At 37.0% G+C, this 23,760-nt stretch overlaps 1 protein-coding gene across 1 annotated transcript; it reads right to left on the bottom strand.

Moving 5' to 3' along the window:
* Positions 1 to 469: 469 nt before the first annotated feature.
* LOC130955918 (beclin-1-like protein) lies at positions 470 to 6,416 on the bottom strand. Its single transcript, XM_057882919.1, has 10 exons — positions 5,977 to 6,416; positions 5,468 to 5,802; positions 5,064 to 5,234; positions 4,242 to 4,366; positions 3,995 to 4,043; positions 3,600 to 3,758; positions 3,178 to 3,263; positions 2,463 to 2,534; positions 2,064 to 2,213; positions 470 to 1,069 (listed from the first exon to the last, which is right to left on the bottom strand). Exons 1-10 carry the CDS (start codon positions 6,131 to 6,133, stop codon positions 841 to 843), a joined length of 1,533 nt encoding a protein of 510 aa, XP_057738902.1. The 5' UTR covers positions 6,134 to 6,416; the 3' UTR covers positions 470 to 840.
* Positions 6,417 to 23,760: the final 17,344 nt, after the last annotated feature.

Below are 23,760 nucleotides of genomic sequence, written 5' to 3'. Positions count from 1 at the left end.
AAGTATATAACATATATATATATATATATGAGGTGCGGGTTGATCTTGCATTTAATGAGAGGTATTTAGTTCAACGTCTACTTAAAATATATTTTTATATATAAGTATATAACATATATATATATATATATATATATGAGGTGCGGGTTGATCGGGTAGGGTTGAGACTCAACCCACACCCTACCCGACCCGCACGAGAACTCTATCCTACCCGCTGCGGATCGGGTTGACAACCCTATCCGACCGGATAGGGTTGGATTGGATACCCACGGGTAAGATACATATTGCCACCCCTATCACTAATAGGTTACAATACCCTTATTTTGGTATTATTTCTATAACTGCCGATACCTATTGTATATCGATGGTTACGATTTAATCACAAACTTTAGACATAATTAATATTTTGAAAGTTAAATACCAAAATTCTAAGACTACCATCGAAATTCCCTAATGATAAATTACTTAATGGAAAAAATAAAATAAAATCTATTAACATGAATCCTTTTTTGTTACAACCTTAACATGTATTGTACTTTATTATTATTAATAATGATGATGATGATATGTACACTGAATTTCCAAAGAAATTCGTCTTCTTTTAGATAAAAGTTTATGCTGATGTACCTAAACGAAGAAGAACAGTTTATGTTTAACACTGAACTTTGTATAGGAAGAGAAGTTCTATACTTCTATAGCTATTGAATAGATTTCCACATACAATATCAAATGTTGAATACTTGTCACACCATGGTATTCTAAAAACTAAATATTTCTATGTACACATTTGGGTGTGGTGTAAGCCTAAAACCTAGCTAGCATATGTTCAAGGTTTGAAGATTAAGACTTGTTGGGTTCAGTGCCTCGCTTTGTGTACAAAGAACCTACAGCAGGCACTTCAGAATGTGAAGATACGATTGCTGAAAGAGGTTGAAAGTTGGTGTTCCCAACAAACCAATAGAGAGCCCATTTCAAATTGCAAAGGGTGTACTTGAGAGCTTTTGTCCAGTTTTCCTGCTTATTGAAGCTTTGAGTGATGGAATAGTTTTCCACTTTGTCATTATCAATCCTGCAAATCATCCAAAAATCTGTCATTTGTTAAATACCACAAACTAACAAGTATACCTAATACTGGAAACAAACAAACAAAACAAAACAAAACAAAATAAAAATGGCGTGAATCGTCGAAATATAAATAACTGGATGTACGACATTAAGTTCTCCGTGAAAGAAACTGTGAAGCTTTTACTTTACAATGAAGCAACTTTTGACCCATGTGAAAGTTTATTCTATTTCACAACCAACTTTGGGATCTCCAGTAAAGAAGAAATTTGTTTGGATAAAATTTAATGCAAGAGCCAACGCCCAAATGTAAAGGTCTTGAAAAAGCAAAGCTTCAGAGAAATTTCGAGAACTATTATCAATGAAAAACTCAGCTCACAAACTATTTAGAGATCTGTATGAAGGCATGTAAAGAATTGTTCATAAATACCAGTCCACGTCAAAGCACAAACATAGTAAAGCTTAGCTCATTCCCGTTCTACAGTCTACTGTCTGTATTTTTGTATTTAATAAAGAAAGGGAAGAGCAGAGATAGAAATCCAGCCTGGATATGCACCAGAAGAGATTATGGACACAGAGCAGGCTTAGTTTGGTTCTTTCCTCTTTGCGGAAAAGACTCAAAGAGCTGTAAATCTCATGCATTTGTTCAAAAGCAACATAAATTCCATCAGTTATGACTAATTAAACAACATGCTCATGGATATCATAAGTTATGCCTTGAGTCACATCACATTACTCTCAGAGATCAGCACAAAATGAACCCTTGGGTATTATTCCCTCCATAATTCTTCGTCAGCATACGTAGCAAAGGGCATGAAATGTAATTCAAAAGGATTTAAATTTGATGACACCAACACCAAATTTCTCTTCATCCGACAATTAAGAGTAATGTGATCTCAATGTGAAACAGTGGAAGGTAAACTTTTAGGCATTTGGTCAGTGTCCAAAGATAAAACACACTACAATTAATATGTATCAGTATTATATGCGATGGTACTTACTTGTATGGAAGTTTGAAACATTTCTCAGGTGGAATATTATTTTCTTGATCTTTGGACTTGGCAAATTCTGCAAAATCCTTGAGACATGCCAAAAACAATGTCATTGCTTTGTCATAGCGTGTACTCCAGAACAAGTTCACTGGACCAAACCTGCAAAATCAACCCCATCCAATGATGATTGTTTTGAAACAAATCAACCATGACTTAACTCTGTATATAAATGTATATAACTGAAAGCTGGACAATTTGAATTTGCTATCAGCCAGCCAGTTGAATCTGACATCCCTTCAAACATTATACTTCAGATTTTGACTCCACTTAAGACTAAATCAAATGTTATATTCCAAATAAAGACAAATAAAAAATGGCTAAAACAAAAACAACATGTAGCATACTTACAGCTCATAGGTACTGTTGTTGCTATCTGTGATACGTGGGTAGCTGCCCATAGGAATTATTTTTATCCGATATCTAAAGATCGATGGATTAAGGATATCGAATGGCCAATGAGATGTGTAAACATTTAGGACAAAGTTTCAGTTAGCCATAAAAATTCAATACAATTAAAAACCTATAATATACCATAAATACAAAAGATACAAATAAAAAATCCGAATTCTAATTAAACTGTTAGCAGCAACCTAGATTATCTGCCACCAAATATTTGTAGACATTATCTCAAGAAATTTATCCCCAAAATTAAAAAATAATTAGAGGGGAAAAAGAGTGGACAATAGTGTCCATGTAACGCAATACAGCAAAAGAGGATAATAGTACTTAAATGAAGTTTAGCTTGCCTTCCGACAAGATTTTAACAATTAAATACATATGACCTTAGCTTGAATTCCAAGATCTTAAATTAAATGCATATGCCCATGAAGCAGAAGTATGCTTCCAAAATCATTATTTGTGATATTTTCTTCATAACAGCTGTAAGAAGAAAATAATTTGAACAAGCACTTTTTTTTATTCTATGAATAAGGATTTGATAAGTCATGCATTAAGAATTCCAATCACATGTTTGGAACTGGATTCACTAAGACCCAGAAGAAGTTCAACTACATTAAAAATAACTAGAAAAAAGATAGTCCTATTTGCATAATGAAATGGATACTGAAACTTTGGTCGAAAATACTGGCACATTGTATGGAGGAGAAGGCAAGCTTGGCCCCATGCAGCATTTATCTCATCCCATTCAACCTAAAATTATGCAAATAGTAAATATCATGTAAAAAGATTGAATCTTCAATTTGCAAGAACTAATATTTAAGATAACAGGAATGAAAAACTGCAAAATTTAGCATTCAGAAGAAGCAGATCTTTCAGACCACAATCCAGAATGAAAATTGGGCAAAGCATGAAACAAATAAATAGTATTGCAACTCAAACTGATGACTGTGTATTCAATATTATTCATATAACATGGTAGCTTGTCAATTACTCTAAATGTCAAAGATGCAAATCAAGAAACAAAGACCATGCACATTAGGGTCAACAACACATTAAAACAAGAAACATAACATGCTCGCATCTTACTGGAATTTTGGGGAGCCTTCCAAGTCGAAAATTGTTGATGGTTCCAAATTCTCCATCATGTGAAATGGGGAAGGCATCATTAAGCACATTGGTTTTCTTCAACAATTCTAAATGTGCTTGTGAAACTTCAATCTTGGCCAAAATGGCATCTCTCTCCTCCTGTTTATTTAACTATTCTTGCTCAGTGCTCAGACATCAAAGTCACTAAATAAAAGCAATAAACAGAGATGCTCTAACTAAAAATAGAAAATGAAATACACAGATGATATGTGGGTATTCAAATCATAGTCATAAAGCAACCCCAAACAAAATTGCTAGAATAAAATTTCCATGGACCATGGGTAGATAGTATGTGGGTATTCAACTAAGGCAGGAAAAAAAAAATACTGACAAACCTGATAAGAAGTTAATTGAAACTGAAAATTATTAAACTCATGCCAGTACCTGTTACAATTTCAGACACATGAAATCAGAGATTGAATCAAGCATCCAAAAGATTCAGAGAACAAGAAATAAAGATCACTCCACATTTGTAGCAAATATTCTTTTAGGATCCAAGAATCAAGGATCTATGAAGCATCTTGCACTATGTTGTCATTTTATTAAAAAATATCGCATTGTAAGGAGCATGGAAACCTATACCGTTCCTCCAATTCTTTAAAGCGGCTTGACTTTAACTCTAGTTCCCTTAGTTCAGCTTTTACTTCAGCATTCTGCTTCTCAGATTCTTCAATGGCGGCTTCAAGCCTCCTTTCTTCTTCCTCAATCTTGAATTACATTCAGCAATAAATCACTAATTCAGCTTGGTAAAAAAATTAGATGGCATCCTAAACAAAATGATGTAACCATAACAGAATTTCTCAAGGTAAAAACAACTCATATATCAATTCCATATGTCCACAGCAAAGAATGATTTGAAATTAAAGGTGCTGTAAAACAATCATTTCCACTTAGAGATGGAAACAAATAGCATATATCTTATAGATATTAGCAAATGTTTACATTAATTTCCAGATATGTAGTACATATAAGTGGGCATTATAAAATTCTGATAAAGCTAATATGCAAGATCAGATTACCTCGGGATTGGGGTAGAATTGGAAGCTTAAACAAAATTCAAGACAACATAGAACAATATCCAAGTGGACTTCCTAGAACTTATTATTGTTGCAAGTTGCAACAGCAAGTGTGCTATTATATTAAAGATTTGCAATTTTATTAATTATGGTGTGATATCACCCCCTTCTGCATGCAACCATGGCAAGATAACCTATAAACGATGACAATTTGCAATGCGAGTTTACTGTACAATCAACCAATATATCATGCAAACATGCACTGGCAGCAATTATTGTTTATTAATCGATTTATCTCTACAGTTATTACCACTGAATACTAACAGTTTGCTTGATCAAGAAATAGTAAACTAACGAACAAAATGGAGATAGTGAACCTGACGAGCACCTTCAATTTCTCCTTGAGAAAGTCAGCCTCACTGAGGACATCTCTAGTTTCTCCCTCCAAACGTTTAAGACAGGCCTCATATGCTTCAATGTCCCTGTTGACATCTTCAACCTCCTTATCAAGCTTATCAGACAATACCCTCATACAGTCAAGGCATAAAGGCTGCTCAACCTGAGATGGAACAATTTAATTGCTTCAAAAATCAATAATAGAAATCGATTTTATTCTATTGTATTCAAGTATCATAACCAAATTGATTCCTTTCAATTTCGATAAGTTTTCAAAGGCAAAGCAATCAAATCAAACAATAGCATTCGTAACATAAGAAGTGAATCACAGCTCAAATCATCAAATCCTACTTTTGCATATTTCAAACACTACCTATATGTTTCTTCAATCAATACCTGTGTCTGCGTCGTGGCAATATCAAATGCACGAGTCAGGACAGTAATAGTCGCGTTAAACCCCGAATTATGAGGCTGCAAATGGCCATTGTGATCAGACCCGCTGGGAGCCACGTGGCTCCCACTGCCATCAGAGGCAGACTCTGACTTGTACACAACAACAAAAGACTCCTCCATAGCCTTTCCTGGCTGCGAAGCAGCGGCAGCATCAGGCTGACTGTTCGCGCCGGAGCGAGGACGAGGAGGTTTCTGCTTCGGCAACACAACATACGAATTATCCATCTTAGTCGTACTTAGCACACTACTGGCAACATGAATTGATGATCCTTGCATCCCTTTATCAGGCATAAACAATCGCAAGTAAGCATATCACAGCATGTTCCAATTTACAGATTTATTAATGCAATCAATTAAATCACGAATTGTGAAAAAATTAACAAAAGAATTTAATAATCTCTTAAATGATATAATATATAGGGCGTAAAGGAAGGGAAGAAACCCTAACTGACCGGAGCGAGAGGGGTCGGAGAAGAACTTGTCGGCGTAGGAATCCACGCCGACGATGCAGAGAGGATTGCGACAGTTCTGACAAACCCATCGTGGCACATTCGGGTCCACCGGGAAGCTCCGATTCCGAGTCCTATCGGTCATCGCATCCTTCTTCATGATACTTCTCTAAACCAGCTCCAAACAGTTTCTGACGAAAGCAGCGGCGGGAGCAGACGAACCTGCGGTGGCGAGCGGTGGCGAGCGGAGGCGGAGGCGGAGGCGGAGAGATACACGAGTCCTTGGCTACTACTAACCTGACAATTCTTCTTTCCGTCGTAGTTGTTTTCTCCTTCTCCTTTTGAAACGGTGTCGTTTAGAGATTCTGGTTAGGAAAAAACGGATGCGGAGAAAAAGTTTTGAGTTCCGGTTCAAGAGGTTCACCAATGCCCGGTTCAAACTTTAAAGTGTTCAGTCATAGTTCGACTGGTTGGACCATTGGGCTCGGTAATTTTTGTATAAGTACTCCAAGGGTGACGGTAACGACGATGGTTGTGGATGGCAATTTTCTACTTGCGCCAGGGAGAAGGGTTAGAACCACTTTGTAAAAATCTTACTTTCTTTGAAGTTGATAAAATTAAATTTGATGAACACATCAGATGAAAAGGTTAAAGGGAAAGGAGATTTAAACGGTATAAATCCTATGTAAAGTATAAAGTAAGGGTATGGGTTTATTAGTAAATTCACATATTATAATTTTTTAATATTTACCGTGGACTTAATTACAAAACTAACAATGGTATAAATTATAAAAATTTAATTAAAAAAATATAAAGACTTAACTACAAATTTGATAAAAATTAATTTTACTTAAAATTTATAATCACATCTTTACTGTTTTCAAAAAACATTTAATTTAACAAAGTATATTGAGGTATATTCGCTAGTAGGAGTGGCAAGCTGGAAAATCCGCTCTGCCAGAAGTCCGCTCTTTGGTAGGGGTGACAATGAGTATGGTAGGATAGGGTTTGAACTCAACCCTAATCCTACCCGCGGGTTGAGTTTTTAACTAACATTCAATCATACCCTATCCGCAGGTTGAGAAATACCCAACCCTAACCCTAACTCGCGGGTTGACAAAAAAAAATATTATAATGACATAAATAACTCTTAAATAATACAAGTATCATTTGTTTAGTGGTTAGGAACTTTTTGCACATGCTTAGCCCCGCTTAACTGTGGGCTGGCGGGTTAAGTCCAGCAAAGCTCATCTTTTATTTTTTTTATTATTAACTACTAAATAATATATATAATTTCACAACCATATTAATAAATTTATAATTTCTAAAAACATAAAAAAATATATTTTTTATATTCACAAACATTAAAGTTTTTGTAATTATAAATATCTAATAAACATAATTATAAACTAAGTTTTCATCCAAAACATGATTATAAATATTCTCTCCAAAACAAAATAAGCATAATTATAAATATTGTCTTCAAAGTAACATAAATATAATACAAAACATTCAATTTTCATCTTTATACTCTTTGTAAGTTGGGTTAGAAGAAGTTGGATTTTGACAAAAAAAAATTACGAAAATACCCCCTTACCCAAAAAAAAACTAAGCCCGGCGAAAAAATCCGCTCTGTCATGCCAAAGCCCACCAAAGCTGTGAGCTAGGCGGGTTTTTACTTTTTGGCGATCCGAATTTTTCATTCCAATCTATTTTTTTTTAATTACGCGGGCCGACTCAACAAATTTAAGCCTGCTTGCCACTTATATTCGCTAATAGTATGATACGAATGAAAATATTTTTGTAATCTTTGTTATTAAAAACGATTTAATTATAAATTTAAAACTAGCGTAGAAATTTAATTGAAGATTTTTAAAATAGAATAATTTAATCATAGATTTTTAGATAATAATTAAAAACTTATTATTTTTTAATAATGTAACAATACCCAATTAGTTGTTTGTGCAAAAATTTTTTATATCTACTATGTATGAAAATATTCATTTCTAAAAATGTCTTCGAAAGATTTAGATGCATATAAAAGATCAACATAAACTAAAAAGCTCTAAAAATATAAAAATTGTGACAAAATTATCAAATATTATATATATATTTTTAAAAATATAATTTTAATACATTTTTAGCTATAATTAGAAAAATAACATATATATATTTATACCAAATATTTTATAATGAATTTAGTAGTTAAGTTTTCATATACCCTCGGCATTTTTATGAATCATACCATCACCAAAAAGACAAATATAACCTAATAATATTATTAAAGCAAGAGCATAATTCATATAATATGAAAGGTACAAAACTTGCCTGCCCAAAAATATATATCTTGAGGGTGCCTTTCTAAAAAATCAGATAGTGAAATATTGTTATAAATGTCTCATATCTATCGTATTGAAAATATAATGAAAAATATTTTGTGTCGGGTGTATATCAATGATCATTATATGACGATGACATATACCTGTTACTTTCTTTTTTAAAATATCTACATTTAAGTTAGTTCAAAGCAACACTCAATTAAATCATGATACATCAGAGTGAATTTGAGCAAATAAAAAAGCTCTTTTTTTTTACAAAAAAAATTCCTTAGGCCCAAAGGAAACAAAAACTACCATCAGCATAAACTATAAAGGACTAGAGGAATATCTCGGATAGAATGCTCCCACTCTATTAGATCATGGATGGATCATAACTTGAGCAAATAAAAGAAAAAAAAACTTAAAATAACTTTTCATTCTTTTTCATGAAATCCATGGACTAAAGGTTAATGTTCAACCCGTCAAGTGAATTGGACAAACTCCAATCTTTAAGTATCACAACACATTCATACTATATATTCATCTACACATATTTAATGTACTAATCAAGATTTGAATCCAAATACAGCATATTAAGAGACATATAATTTAACTAGTTGAGTTAGTTCTTAGCTGCGAATATTTCTTTATTTGATTAGGTTGACTCGCATATGTTGACGTATTTATATCTTAGCTAAAGCTAATAAATTTTGAGTGTAATTTATTTAAAATAAAGAATTCTCACTTTAAACTTTGTAAATACTATTTGGGTTAAGATATGAATATATATTCTTTTAAAAAATAAAAAACAAGATTTGAATATATTTTTTTTCTTAAATCTCATTACATCTGTATTTTTTATAATATTTTTTATAACAGATATTATCTTTATACTAATATTTTTCTAACAATCAGTAATATACCTTCTCTTTATTTTATTAATTAAAAAGTGATTTAAATATATAATTGATTAATAACAATCATATTTGCGCTTAGGTATAAAAAGTATGTAGTGTTGGTCTAATAATAATTATTACACTTTCCTCTTTTCTCCGTAAAGAAAATCGACAAACCATCAATTTGAGTTTTTTTTTTTTTTTTTACCTCCTCCTGTATTTTGTTACAAATTTATTAGGTAATCAATTAAGGATACAATCAACTATAATCAACCAGTAGAAAAAAGAAATTCATTAAAAAAAAGAATTGTGTCATTTTTTTATTTTTTTTAGACAGGTTGTGAATTTAAATTATCATAAAAGACATCTAAAATTAATTGAAAAGAAATATTCCAAATTAAAAAAAAAATATTTAAAATCAAATAAAAAAAGTCTAATTATACCTCCAAGTATTTTTGTATTTAAGTCTAACTAAGCAGATCCAAGCTCAACAAAAATCATTTTCATTACATCCGTGTGTATACACGCGCATTTCAATAACGTTTATTCGTCTTCGTCTTCGTCTTTGCGTTCTTCCTTTTTTTTTCTTTGCTTTTCTCATTCTTTGTCTTCGCATTCCTTCTTCGTCTTCGTCTTCCTCCTTCTTTTTCGCATTCATTCTTCTTCTTCTCAGTGTTTTCTCTCAATCGTCATTCTTTTATTGTTGCTGTTGTTGCTGCGTTTTTTCTTTTTCCTCCTTTTAATTGAGATTCATTTGGATTCAAAAATGAATCGAATTTGATTTAGATTTGGTGAAAAATTAATAGTAGTATCAAGTGAACCTAATTCAATTCACAAATGAACCGAATTCGGTTCATATTTGAACATAAAGTGATAAACATTCAATCAATAAAAAAAGACACATTTCAATTTATTTCTGCATGCAAATAAACTCAACCAAACTGAGAGATGAACTGAATTTCTTAAGGAATAACTTAAAAGTAATATCAAGTGAACCTAACTCAATTTATAAATGAACTAAATTCGATTCAGATTTGAACAAATAGTTAAAAAATTACTTAAAGAATAAAAAAATTGATCAATACTTATCAGCAGCATCAATTGAACCTCAATTAACACACAAATGAACGAAATAAACTAAGAAATGAATCGAAATTATTTAATGAACTGAAATAAACTAAGAAATGAATCGAAATTATTTAATGATGGCATCAGAAAAAATCAGAACTAATAGAGATGTTAACAAAATATTGGTATTATTGGTGATGACAATAACGAAGAAGACAAAGAAGAAGAACCTATGCAAATTTGGAAGAAGAAGAAGGAGAAAGAGAAGAAGAAGGAGAAAGAGAAGGAGAAGGAGAAGGAGACGCGTGATTTTAAAAGTTGTTATAATAACTTTTTTAGACTTGATTAAGTATTTTGCTTAGATGTAGAGTTTTATTCATAAAAATAAATATCCAAAATAATTGTAAAACGAATATTCAAAACCTAATATAAAGAAATATTCGAAACGTAACAAAAAGAAACATCCAAAACCTATAAAAAAAGAGATCCAACATCATTTTAAAACCTAACAAAACCACAAATAAAAAAATATTGAAAAAAAATTAAAAAACTAATCAAAGAAACTTCCAAAACCTAAAAAGAAGAACCATATGAAACATAAGAAAAAAAAACGTCTAAAATATATAAAAAAGCACATCTAAAATCTAAGAGAAAGAAAAATCCAAAACTAGTTACAAGAATCATCCAAAACCTAGGATGAGGAGAAAGAAGAGGACGTGTGTAGCGACTGGTGCAAGACGATGGGTGGCGCAGCAGACGTGGTGTCCAATGAAGAAGAAGAAGAAAAAGACGTGTGTAACAATCGGTATAAGATGATGAGCAGCGCAGTGGACGCAGTGCACGACAGAAAAGAAGAAGAGAATGATGACGACGTGTGTGGCAACTAGTGCCCAGATGATGGTGGCATGGTGAGCAAGGTCCACGACGGACTGGTGTACGGTGTTGCGGCGACCACAGACTAGTGTGCGGAGATGTATGGGCAGCGCCGACACATGACTAACGATGATAGGCAGCATGGCGTTGCGGCGTAAATTTGACGAAAATAAAGAGAAAGAGAAAGAAAAAGAAGAAAAAATGTACATACACATAAAAAATAATAGAAAACATATTTTTAAAAATTTTAAAAATTAACTAAAATTAGCTGCACTTAGTTAGTTACTTATATATTTTTTTCTTGATATTTCTCAAACATTGAAAGATAAAATTACAAACAACTTTTCTATCATGTAGCTAATTATTTTTGAGAAAGGGAAACTCGAAAAGAAATTAAAGTCAATGTTGTGGCATTATTATTATACAATTATATTGTAAAAGAACGCGTAGTTTGGTTTTCTCCCTGTGTTATTTGACTTATTTCTCGTTGTCCCTCTCTTTCTTCTTTTATAATGGCTATAAGATAAAACTAAGATTTTGAAAATGAACTAGTGAAAATAAAATCTTAAAAATCAATTTGATTAAATATTTATTTAATATAATAAAATAATATATTTATATATAAAATTTATAATTTTAAAATATTTTTTATTTTATCAACTCTTTAATTGATTAACCATAAAAATTGGTTAAACAAACCAGTTTCGTCCAATCCTCATAAAATAATAATAATAATAATAATAATATTTTTTAATAAATAAGCACTATCTTCTAAGCATAGCATTTATCTAATAATAATAATAAGAGCAATGTTAGGGGGCTAGCAATTTTTGTGATTGTTAGTAATTAACTAGCCATCAATGATGATTTGATGGTGTGAGATTGGTGTGAAATTTCATCCAATGGCTCACCTTCTTCTGCTGGTTACATGCTGGCCAATATTCAATAAAATTGATGACCCCGTAGACTTTTCCTAATAATAATACATAAAATCAAAGATTTTTTGCCTGAAACTTGCAAACTGATGCATGTGCGGTGTGCTCACCACCACATAAAAACATGTTCAAATCTATGTCACTTTCATGGTTCAAACTTCAAACATCTTAGTTAGTTCTCTAGGTGTATGTCTTTCTGAATAGTGACGGATAAGTAGAAATTTATTAATTAAAGTATTATTTTTGTTTCTAATATTTGGGATAAATTTTAAAGTTGTCTCTAATATTTCTTAACATTTTAAAATTGATTCAATGTGATACTGCCGTTAGAAATCTATTAATGAAATTGACAACGGGATAAAATTAAAACGATTTTAAAGCGTTAGGGACTTAAATAGGATAGATACGTTGGGGACGAAAATGATACATAAAAATAAATTTTAATTTTATCCTTCAATAATATTATTTTTTACGGTACATAGTTATTTAATTATTTTTCAATCACATCTAATTTAAGTAAATTATATTTAATCACATTAATTTTATTCTAAATAAATTTATTTATTTTATAATTTGACTCTTAAAAATTTTTACTCATCATAAAATATTTGTAAAATAACTGGTACATAAAGTTGTGGAAAAAAAATGATACATATACAATAAAGTAATGTGATTTTAGTCATTTTATAAACATTTCATGATGAGTAAAACTTTTTTAAGAATAAAATTATAAAAAAAAAATTATTTAGAATCAAAATAATGCAATTAAGTGTAATTTACTTAAATATGATTAAAAAATAATTGAATAACTATGTTCGTAAAAGATTGATATTAGTGAAAGATAAAATTAAAATTTATTTCTATGTATCGTTTTTGTCCCCAACATTTTCGTCCTATTTAAGTCTCGCACTAACGTTTCAAAATCGTCTCAATTTTGTCCTACCGTCAATTCCATTAACAGATTTCTAACAGCAGGACAACATTGAGTCAATTTTAAAACGTTATAAACTTAAATAGGACGATTCGAACATTAGGAACAACTTTAAAACTTATCCTAAACATTGGAAACAAAAATAATATTTTACTCAAATTTTATTTAGCCTAAACAACACAGTTTTGTATACTACAGTTGAAATCTAAAAGCATATTAAGTTTCAACTTTTAAGTAACTTAATAAAAATTTAATTTGTATATATTTTAATTTTGTCACATTGTATATTATAAAAAAGATTGATATGATTGTCACTTCTTCCATTTTAATAATGTTACTCCCGTATATACTAAGCAGCTGTATCAGAAAATGGCATTATTAAGGCGATGTCCACTTCTTTATCTAAGAAACCATAACATGCATCATCTTGATCCATAAACTTATTATTACACGTATTGAATTAAAATAATTATATTAGGTATACACTAAAATTAGTTAATATACATTAAAATATAAAATATACATTCAAAATAAATTAAATTATATATATTTATATATAAATACATAATAATTAATTTTAATATTTAAATAATATTTTTGAAATTAAAAAATAAATTCTTAGACGTATTAGTACGTATACAAGGCGAAAGAAATAAATTATATAAACCAGGAGAATGAGGAATGTGTCAAACGTGACAAACAAGTGTTCTGTTGAGTGTTGAGTGAAGATTCAAGAATGTTGTTATGTAACGTCTTTGAATATCATTAAGTGAAATAACTAATTTGGGTTGATCGAATGGTCAAATTACTCGTCTGCTTAAGTATGTGTCGGGAGTTTGAATTTTTTTTGTGCAATAAGCAATTTATTGACCAATGACAAATTCTTAAATAGAGCTCCAATCCGCGACGGATTAATCTTTAACATGAAATTTATAAAAAGATTGTAGTTCGACTCCTGACGACAACAATTTTTAAATTATTTTCTGAGACATTCACATGCATGTTTCCGGTTCGATTTAATCAAAATGACCGAATTATTTATTTAATTACTATACATATTGTTACGGTAGGTAACCGGAGATTAGTCCAATGGATGGCGTTCGGCGGCCCAAGTGTGTGATGGAGGAGAACTCCGGGTAGGTCCGCAACTCGGGAGGCTCCCTCCGACTTGTGCTCGCGTGTTGAATGGGGGGTGGTACCTGCAAAGACACTCCGATGCCTAAGTTAGCAAGGGTGTAAGCAGGTCTTAGAGAGTATTGGACTTAGGAATACCTGAGGGCGTGTCAGTGCACTTATAGTGGTGAGCCAATAACCACCGTTGGAGTAGTGCCGTATCTTTAGGATAATAACCGTCCCATTATCTTAGGGAGGTTAAGATATGGCTTTATGAAGTGGTTAGAGAGATTTTCGGGGCGGTTACTCATTTGAATGAGTGTTTATCTGCCAGCTAATCTCATAACCGACTTCTTCATCGCAGGTCGGGATGAACACCGACTTCGTATGTGAAGGCCGGCGTTTAGTAAGGCTTAATCTATTGGATTAGGCTTTTTAATAGGACCTGGGCCCTTATCATTGGGCCAGGGTATGAACAGTGCCCCTACTTGAGCCCAAGATCCTGTTAAGGCTTGGGTTCAAGTGTTTAACTCGGGTGCGTAGTCGACTTGTTTGAAAGAACACGGGTTTTGGAAACCGACGTGATTTTCGTGACTTTTAGTTTCTGACAGTTACGTCAATTCAAGCGTCGTGTCCGTTGAGGGATTATTTAGGGATTGAGGACCTTGGTAACGGTGCAGTCTCATTAATGACTGCCTCGTCTTTTACCATTATGCCCCTTAGCGTATTTATAAATACTTTCCCTTTCTTTCCATTTTTTCCGTTTCTGCAATCTTTCAAACTTCTCCTTATCTTTGTTCGTGCTGCATCCTTGCGTTCGAAGACTTCTGTTCTTCTCCAACCTCCATTTTCGGATAAAGGTTAGTTTTGTTTTTTCCATGCCATGCTTTATGTAGTAAATAGGTTGACCTGTAGGTTCTAGTTTCGAATCTCTCTTCTTTAGGGGCCGTGTTTTTTGATTTTCCTTTTTTGAGTTCATCACTCATCTTCGTACTCATCACAGGCTCGTACTTCAGAGGAGGACGAGCCCAAATATGAACTAATAATCCCGGGTCCTGAAGACCGGGTCTGTTTTGGGAGAGAGAATGAGGAGGCCCCTCATTTTTCTTTATGTATGAGTGCATGATCACCCGTTTGGGTGTTTTCTTCCTTTCTCAGATTCGAGACATCTGTTTTGCATCATTGTAATGTTGCCCCTACTCAACTTCACCCAATTCTTGGGTTTTTTGAAGATTTCAGTTTATAAGCCACGCTCTGGACTTTCCGACCTCTCTAAAGATTTTCTTCTTCTCTTCCATATGACCAAGCCCTTTAGTGGGCTCAACATAAACAGCAATGGGTATCCTTCCGAGCCATTCAAGGTCGGAGGATTTTCACCCTTTTGACGAATCCTTCCACGACTTTAAAAACTTCTTTTTCAAAGTTCAAGCCGTAGAGGGTCACCATCCCTTTTCCTGGATGAGCATTCCTCCCCCCGCTTCCCCTTTATTGGTCGCCGCCTTCCTCTTGTGAAAATATGGTCCCGATGACTGGATGAGGTGGAGGCGGCCATTGTAGGGTTTTTCCGAGAAGCGTGGGGAGGTCCCCATATTTGGATACCAGAAAAATTCTTCAGGGAACACGACTTTCGTTCAATCTCAACTAGGTAGTGCATGCATTCTTTATTTCCGAGTAGTTTCCGCGACTTATATTATGCCGACTTGTAACTTGGTTTTCTTTTGTAGATATGGCAAAAAAGAACGCTCAGGAGGCCTACCAAAGGGTCCGAGAGGCCAAGGCGAAGTCCCGGGCTAGGTCCGGGGCGATCACCTCTCCTCCTCCTCCACCTCCTCCTCCTAAGAACACTGGCACTCCTTCTCAACCCATTGTAATTTCTTCCTCGAGTTGCCCGACCACCCCTTCAGCCCAATTCTCTCCGAGCCCGAGAAGAAGAAGCGCAAGACTTTGGAGTCTGGCTCTTCTTCCTTCGATGGTGGGGTTAAGGCGGATGCTATGGCATTCGTCCGAAAGAACATCTATCCTTTATCAGTATGGATGATGTTTCTGTTCGAACCACCTTACCACCATGGCTGAGGAGAGTTTTAGGGCGGCGGGTGTTTGTGGCAAACTTTTGGACATTTTTGAGAAGGCTCCCCTCAGCTCTTTGGGGGCATCCTCGAGGGTTGAGGAGTTAGAGGGGAGGATTCTTATTTATGAAAAGCATGAGAAGGAGTTAAAGGAGGAGAGGGATAAATTGAGGAAGGAGAGGGATCACCTGAAGGAGGAGGAGGGTAAACTGCGGGCCCAATGCACTTTGGAGGCGAATCTGAGGAAAACGGCGCAAGACAGCTACCACAGCTTATTTCAAGATATTGTGGCCGTGAGGAAGGACTTGCTGACTTCTCGGAACGCATACGCCGAGTTGGAGGACTCTATCGCCGATGGTGCCGAGGAGTCTTGGAGAATTTTCTTGGAACAGGTCAGAGTTATCGCTCCCGACTTGGACCTTTCTCCACTACATCCTGACAAAGTAGTTATTGATGGCGCCATTGTTGATCCTCCTGTTCCCGAGGTCGTTTCCGAGTCAGACCTAAAGACTCGGGGACAGAGGATTATTGAGTCTCCTCCTCGTCCCCAAGATGCTCCGAGTTCTTCAATCCTTACCCCGACTTCCTCTTTGGCTCCTCCTCCCGGTCCTGGTGGTGCTCCTCCTGGTGGTGGTGATTCCTCTACTCCGATCAAAAAATGACTTCTTTATTTTTATGGCTATATGGGGGCCCGGCCTGTGGGTCCCCTCTTTTTTAAACTTCTATTTATTTGCTGGTGGTTGTGAACAATTTGCTTCTGGCCTTTCAAGGCCGTAAACAAAATATTCTGTTTGTTGCCCTTTTTTGGATAAGGGTTTTAAACAAAATAAATGCCCTTTTTGGATAAGGGTTTTCTAATCGAAGTAGGTGCCCTTTTTCGGATAAGGGTTTAAGTTACTTTGCGCGTGCACATGCTTTTCTATTTTGAAATATGTTTGATCTTTTCGAAAAAACTTTTTGCTAGCTTGTATTATTTTCTCGAGCCTTTTTCGTGGAAAGGCTTGTATGCAAGCTTTAAATTTTTCAGGTTGTCATATCTCTTTTGTTATCCTTTATACTCGACTTTGCTTTAGTGAGTTTTTATGACTTAGGTTATTTTTGCGATGCGTTTTTCTTCTACTCGGTGTTATACTCCGATCTGTGGATCAAAGTTTTCCAAGTTTCCCTACTCGGGATCACTTTCCGACTTATGAGTCGGGTTGGTTCCCGAGTTTTTTACGATCGACTTATATAACCTCTTTACACCGACTTGTACCTCGTCGTTTTATCCTGACGACCATCTAGGTCAGTTCATGGGATTTTCACGCTTTGTCGAGCTTAAGTCGGCGCGTTTCGTAGAAAGACTTAGAAAAATAAAGGAGGATATTATAAGAGATATTATGAATGAAAAAATATCTTTATTAATCGGGAAGGTACCTTTTTGCTACTAAGGGTCTTGACAGTATATTTTCCCTTAGCCTCTACTATGATGCCTCGTTAAAAACCCTTCTCCAGAAAAAACCCTTTTGGGAAAAAATCATGAAGTTGGGAAAAGAGTACATCAGGGAGTAAAGTTCGCTTTTAACTATAGTACCTTTTTAAATTACAAGCATGCCACGACCTCGGTAGTTCAGTGCCATCCAGGTCGGTTACTTTATAATAACCTTTCCCTAACACTTCCTTGATTTTGTATGGCCCTTTCCAATTTGCGGCGAGCTTTCCATCTCCTGATTTGTTGACTCCAATGTCGTTTCTGATTAGGACCAAGTCATCTAAGGCAAATGTTCTTCGAATGACTTTCTTGTTGTATCTGGTAGTCATCCTTTGCTTTAGTGCCGCTTCTCTTATCTGGGCATTCTCTCGGACTTCGGGGAGCAAGTCGAGCTCCTCTTTGTGCCCTTGTACATTTCCGACCTCATCGTGGAGAATTACCCTTGGGCTTTGCTCACTGATTTCTATAGGAATCATGGCTTCTACGCCATAAACTAGTCGGAAGGGTGTTTCCCCTGTGGCGGATTGGGGGGTCGTCCTATAAGCCCACAATACTTGAGGGAGCTCTTCAGCCCAAGCTCCCTTTGCTTCCTGTAATCTCTTCTTCAATCCTGCCAGTATGACTTTGTTAGCTGCCTCGACTTGCCCATTGGCTTGTGGGTGTTCCACCGAGGTGAATTGGTGCTTGATTTTCATACTGGCTACCAGATTTCTAAAGGTGGAATCGGTGAATTGGGTTCCATTATCTGTGGTGATGGAATAAGGTATTCCATACCTTGTGATAATGTTTTTGTAGAGGAACCTGCGACTTCTTTGAGCAGTGATAGTGGCTAGTGGTTCTGCTTCTATCCATTTTGTGAAGTAATCTATTCCCACGATCAAGTATTTGACTTGCCCTGGTGCTTGGGGAAAAGGACCTAACAAATCCATTCCCCATTTTGCGAAAGGCCAGGGGGAAGTTATACTGATGAGCTCTTCTGGGGGAGCCACGTGAAAATTTGCATGCATCTGGCATGGTTGGCATTTTTTCACAAAGTCTGTTGCTTCTTTCTGCAAGGTCGGCCAATAGAATCCTGCTCGGATTATTTTCCTGGCCAGCGACCTTGCTCCGAGATGGTTTCCGCAGATCCCACTATGTACTTCCTCCAACACCTCGGTGGTTCTTGAGGTCGGTACGCACTTCAGCAATGGCGTTGATATCCCTCTTCTGTAAAGGACATTTCTCACCAAAGTATAATGTTGTGCTTCCCTTCGGATCTTTTTAGCCTCTTTCTTCTCTTTGGGGAGGATGTCGAATTTCAGGTATTCGACTAAGGGATTCATCCATCCGAGGTTTAGGCCGACTACCCCAAGTACCTCTTGTTGATCCTCTGTTTTTGAAACCGAGGGCTCTTGGAGGGTTTCTTGGATCAGGCTTCTATTGTTCCCTCCGGGTTTGGTACTTGCTAATTTGGATAGGGCGTCAGCTCTGCTATTCAGATCCCGAGTTATGTGCTTAACCTCGGTTTCCGCAAAGTGCCCAAGGTGCTCCAAGGTTTTTTCCAAGTATTTCTTCATATTGGGATCCTTCGCCTGATATTCTCCACTTATTTGGGAAGTCACCACTTGTGAGTCGCTGTAGATCATCACCTTTGTAGCGCCAACTTCTTCTGCTAACTTTAATCCGGCAATCAAGGCTTCATATTCTGCCTGATTGTTTGAAGCCGGAAATTCAAATTTTAAGGAGACCTCTATCTGTGTTCCTTTTCCATCTACCAATATTATACCTGCGCCGCTCCCTGTTTTGTTGGAGGATCCGTCTACATAGAGCTCCCATGTAGTCGGTTTTTCCTCTTGTTCTCCTGCATATTCTGCGATGAAGTCGGCGAGGCATTGGGCTTTGATTGCTGTCCGAGTTTCATATCTCAAATCGAACTCGGAGAGCTCTATCGCCCATTGAACCATTCTCCCTGCAACATCCGTCTTTTGGAGGATTTGCTTCATGGGTTGGTTTGTACGGACTCTTATTGTATGAGCCTGAAAGTAAGGTCGTAGCCTTCGTGAGGCTATCACTAAGGAGTAAGCAAACTTCTCTAGTTTGTGGTACCTTAGCTCAGGGCCTTGTAGAACCTTACTGGTAAAGTAGACCGGGTGTTGACCGACCTCGTCTTCTCTGATCAGGGCTGATGAGACAGCCCTGTTTGTCACGGATAGGTATAGGACAAGGTCTTTTCCCGGTACTGGTCGGGTTAAGATAGGAGGTTGGCTTAAGAATTTTTTGAACTCTTGGAACGCCTCCTCACATTCCGGAGTCCATTCAAACTGGCATCCCTTCCTTAATAAGGAGAATAATGGAAGGGATTTTAGTGCCGATCCTGCCAAAAATCTAGAGAGGGCTGCAAGTCGGCCATTGAGCTGTTGAACCTCTCTTAAACAAGTCGGGCTCTTCATTTCTAGGATGGCTCTGCATTTTTCGGGATTGGCCTCAATCCCTCTTTGTGTTAGCATGAAGCCTAGAAATTTTCCTGCTTCTACTGCGAAGGCGCATTTTGCGGGATTTAGTCTCATCCCATGCAACCTTATAGTGTTGAAGACTTGTGAGAGGTCGGTTAAGAGGTCGACTTCTTGCTTGGTTTTTACTAACATGTCGTCGACGTATACCTCCATTAAGCTTCCTAAATGGGGGGAAAACACTTTGTTCATCAGCCTTTGGTACGTGGCTCCTGCATTCTTCAGTCCGAATGGCATGACCACGTAGCAATAGTTGGCTTTTGGTGTGATGAACGATGTTTTCTCCTGGTCGGGTTCATGCATCGGGATTTGGTTATATCCCGAGTAGGCGTCCATGAATGATAGGTATTGGTACCCTGAGCTGGAGTCCACCAGGGCATCAATACTCGGTAGGGGATAAGGGTCCTTAGGACATGCCTTATTCAAGTCGGTATAGTCGACGCACATTCTCCATTTACCATTTTATTTTTTGACTAGCACTACGTTGGCTAGCCACGTTGGGTATTTGACCTCTCTAATAAAGCCGGCTTCCAGGAGCGCCTGTACTTGCTCTTCTACTATGGAGGTCCTCTCTGGGCCGAGCTTGCGTCTTCTTTGCTGTACAGGTCGGGACCCTGGGTAAACCGAGAGCCTATGGGACATGAGCTCGGGATCAATCCCGGGCATGTCGGAAGCCTTCCAGGCGAAGAGGTCGGAATTAGCTCTTAGGAGTTCACCCAACCTTTGTTTCAGGGCTTCCCCCAGGTTGGCTCCTATGTAGGTGTTTTTTCCTTCCTCCTCACCGACTTGTATCTCCTCGGTTTTTCCTCCTGGCTGGGGTCGTAGCTCTTCTCTGGTCCTTGTGCCGCCCAGCTCTATGGTGTGGACTTCTTTGCCCTTTCCTCTCAGATTTAGGCTTTCGTTATAGCACTTCCTTGCCAATTTTTGATCTCCCCTCACCGTTGCTATTCCCCCGGGAGTTGGGAATTTCATGCAGAGGTGAGGAGTTGATACCACTGCTCCAAGGCGATTAAGGGTAGTTCTGCCGATTAAGGCATTGTAGGCTGACCCTTCCTCGATGACTATAAAGTCTATGCTCAGAGTCCTTGATTTTTCCCCTTTTCCAAAAGTGGTGTGAAGGGGTAAAAATCCCAGTGGCTTTATTGGCGTATCCCCTAACCCATATAGGGTGTCGGGGTAAGCTCTAAGCTCTTTTTCGTCTAACCCTAGCTTGTCGAAGGCCGACTTGAAAAGGATGTCCGCCGAGCTTCCTTGGTCTACTAGGGTTCTGTGGAGATGGGCGTTGGCTAGGATCATAGTTATCACCACGGGATCATCATGCCCGGGGATTATCCCTTGCCCATCTTCTTTCGTGAATGAGATGGTGGGGAAGTCGGGTGTCTCTTCCTCGACTTGGTAGACTCTTTTGAGATGTCTTTTGCGAGAAGATTTGGTGATTCCACCTCCCGCAAATCCTCCTGAGATCATGTGGATGTGTCTCTCAGGGGTCTGTGGTGGGGGATCTCTCCTATCCATATCATCTCGCTTTCTCTTTCCATGGGTGTCCGACCTCTCCATGAGATATCTGTCAAGCCGACATTCTCTAGCCAGCTTTTCTATCACATTTTTGAGGTCGTAACAGTCGTTGGTGGAGTGACCATATATTTTATGGTACTCGCAATACTCGCTGCGACTTCCCCCTTTTTTATTTTTAATAGGTCTTGGGGGTGGCAGCCTTTCGGTGTTGCAAATCTCTCTGTATACGTCCACTATAGAAGTCTTTAGAGGAGTATAAGAGTGATACTTCCTGGGCCTCTCGAGACCGAGTTCTTCCTTCTTTTTGACTTCCCTTTCTCTCTCCCTAGAGGAGGAAGTGGGTCCAGGTCGTGAACTCAGGTCTCTTAGCTTTGCATTCTCTTCCATGTTGATGTACTTTTCGGCCCTTTCTTGTACATCACTTAGAGAGACGGGATGTCTTTTAGATATGGACTGTGAGAAGGGACCTTCTCTGAGTCCATTGACTAACCCCATTATTACTGCCTCTGTGGGCAGGTCTTGGATCTCTAAACATGCCTTATTGAACCTTTCCATGTAGGCTCGTAAAGACTCTCCGACCTCCTGCTTTATTCCCAGGAGGCTGGGTGCATGTTTTACCTTATCTTTTTGGATTGAGAACCTCATCAAGAATTTCCTTGAGAGGTCTTCAAAACTAGTGATGGATCTTGGAGGAAGGCTATCGAACCACTTCATCGCTGCTTTCGATAAAGTGGTCGGGAAAGCCTTGCATCTCGTAGCGTCGGAGGCATCAGCTAGATACATCCGACTTTTGAAGTTGCTAAGGTGATGCTTTGGATCCGTAGTTCCATCATAGAGGTCCATATCAGGGCTTTTGAAGTTCCTTGGAACTTTTGCCCTCATTATGTCCTCGCTGAAGGGATCTTCTCCGCCCGGGAGTTGATCTTCGCCTTCGTCACGGGAGTTCTTGAGGGAGGATTCTAGCTGTAAGAGTTTTCTTTCTAACTCTTTTCGCCGCTCCATCTCATCTTTAAGGTACCTTTCGGTTTCCTTTTGTTTCTCCCGCTCTTGCTCCAATTGCTCCAGGCGGCTATGAACCAATCCTATTAGTTCAGCTACGTGGGATGGTCCCTCCTTTTCTGATTCACGCCCATCTGAGGAATTTACCTTCGGATTCTTTACTCCGGAGGTACCCTCTCTATGTTGATCATTGTCTTGATGTTGGGCTGTGTCTTCATTGTCATTGCCCATGTCTAGATTCTCTTGCTCAGAATCCGTTTCGACATGGCCTTCTTCATGGGATCTTTCTGCCATCGAGGGATGATCTCGCGGGTCCCCGGCAACGGCGCCAATGTTACGGTAGGTAACCGGAGATTAGTCCAATGGATGGCGTTCGGCGGCCCAAGTGTGTGATGGAGGAGAACTCCGGGTAGGTCCGCAACTCGGGAGGCTCCCTCCGACTTGTGCTCGCGTGTGAATGGGGGGTGGTACCTGCAAAGACACTCCGATGCCTAAGTTAGCAAGGGTGTAAGCAGGTCTTAGAGAGTATTGGACTTAGGAATACCTGAGGCGTGTCAGTGCACTTATAGTGGTGAGCCAATAACCACCGTTGGAGTAGTGCCGTATCTTTAGGATAATAACCGTCCCATTATCTTAGGGAGGTTAAGATATGGCTTTATGAAGTGGTTAGAGAGATTTTCGGGGCGGTTACTCATTTGAATGAGTGTTTATCTGCCAGCTAATCTCATAACCGACTTCTTCATCGCAGGTCGGGATGAACACCGACTTCGTATGTGAAGGCCGGCGTTTAGTAAGGCTTAATCTATTGGATTAGGCTTTTTAATAGGACCTGGGCCCTTATCATTGGGCCAGGGTATGAACACATATTATTTAAAAAAATAATATTTGTATTGTTTTTCCTATATGTTTTTCTTATAACCTTTTTATGGTATAAAAATAGTTTTTTTATATTCTTTTAGTTTTTATTAATTACTTTTAATATCAAAAATAAAAATTGTAAAATAAAAAGGTGTAACTGTAAACAAAGGTGATACATATAACATTATTCCTCATGTATAAAATATTAAAAATGACAGTTACAAAATCATATATTATTATATTTTTTTATTATTT

The sequence above is a fragment of the Arachis stenosperma genome, chromosome 10, assembly GCF_014773155.1.
Source record: "Arachis stenosperma cultivar V10309 chromosome 10, arast.V10309.gnm1.PFL2, whole genome shotgun sequence".
Classification (NCBI taxonomy): Eukaryota; Viridiplantae; Streptophyta; class Magnoliopsida; order Fabales; family Fabaceae; genus Arachis; species Arachis stenosperma.
Note: the sequence above shows the minus strand (reverse complement) of the source record. Positions and strands in the feature narration are given on the sequence as shown.

Bases quoted from the DNA above. Each gene is read 5' to 3' on its own strand.
- LOC130955918 (XM_057882919.1), bottom strand. From the start codon at position 6,133: ATGAAGAAGGATGCGATGACCGATAGGACTCGGAATCGGAGCTTCCCG. The intron at 5,235-5,467 runs GTATTGATTGAA...GTTCCATCTCAG, and splicing joins TTGCCACGACGCAGACACAG to GTTGAGCAGCCTTTATGCCT. The intron at 2,535-3,177 runs GTATCCATTTCA...ATCGATCTTTAG, and splicing joins TATTTTCGACCAAAGTTTCA to ATATCGGATAAAAATAATTC.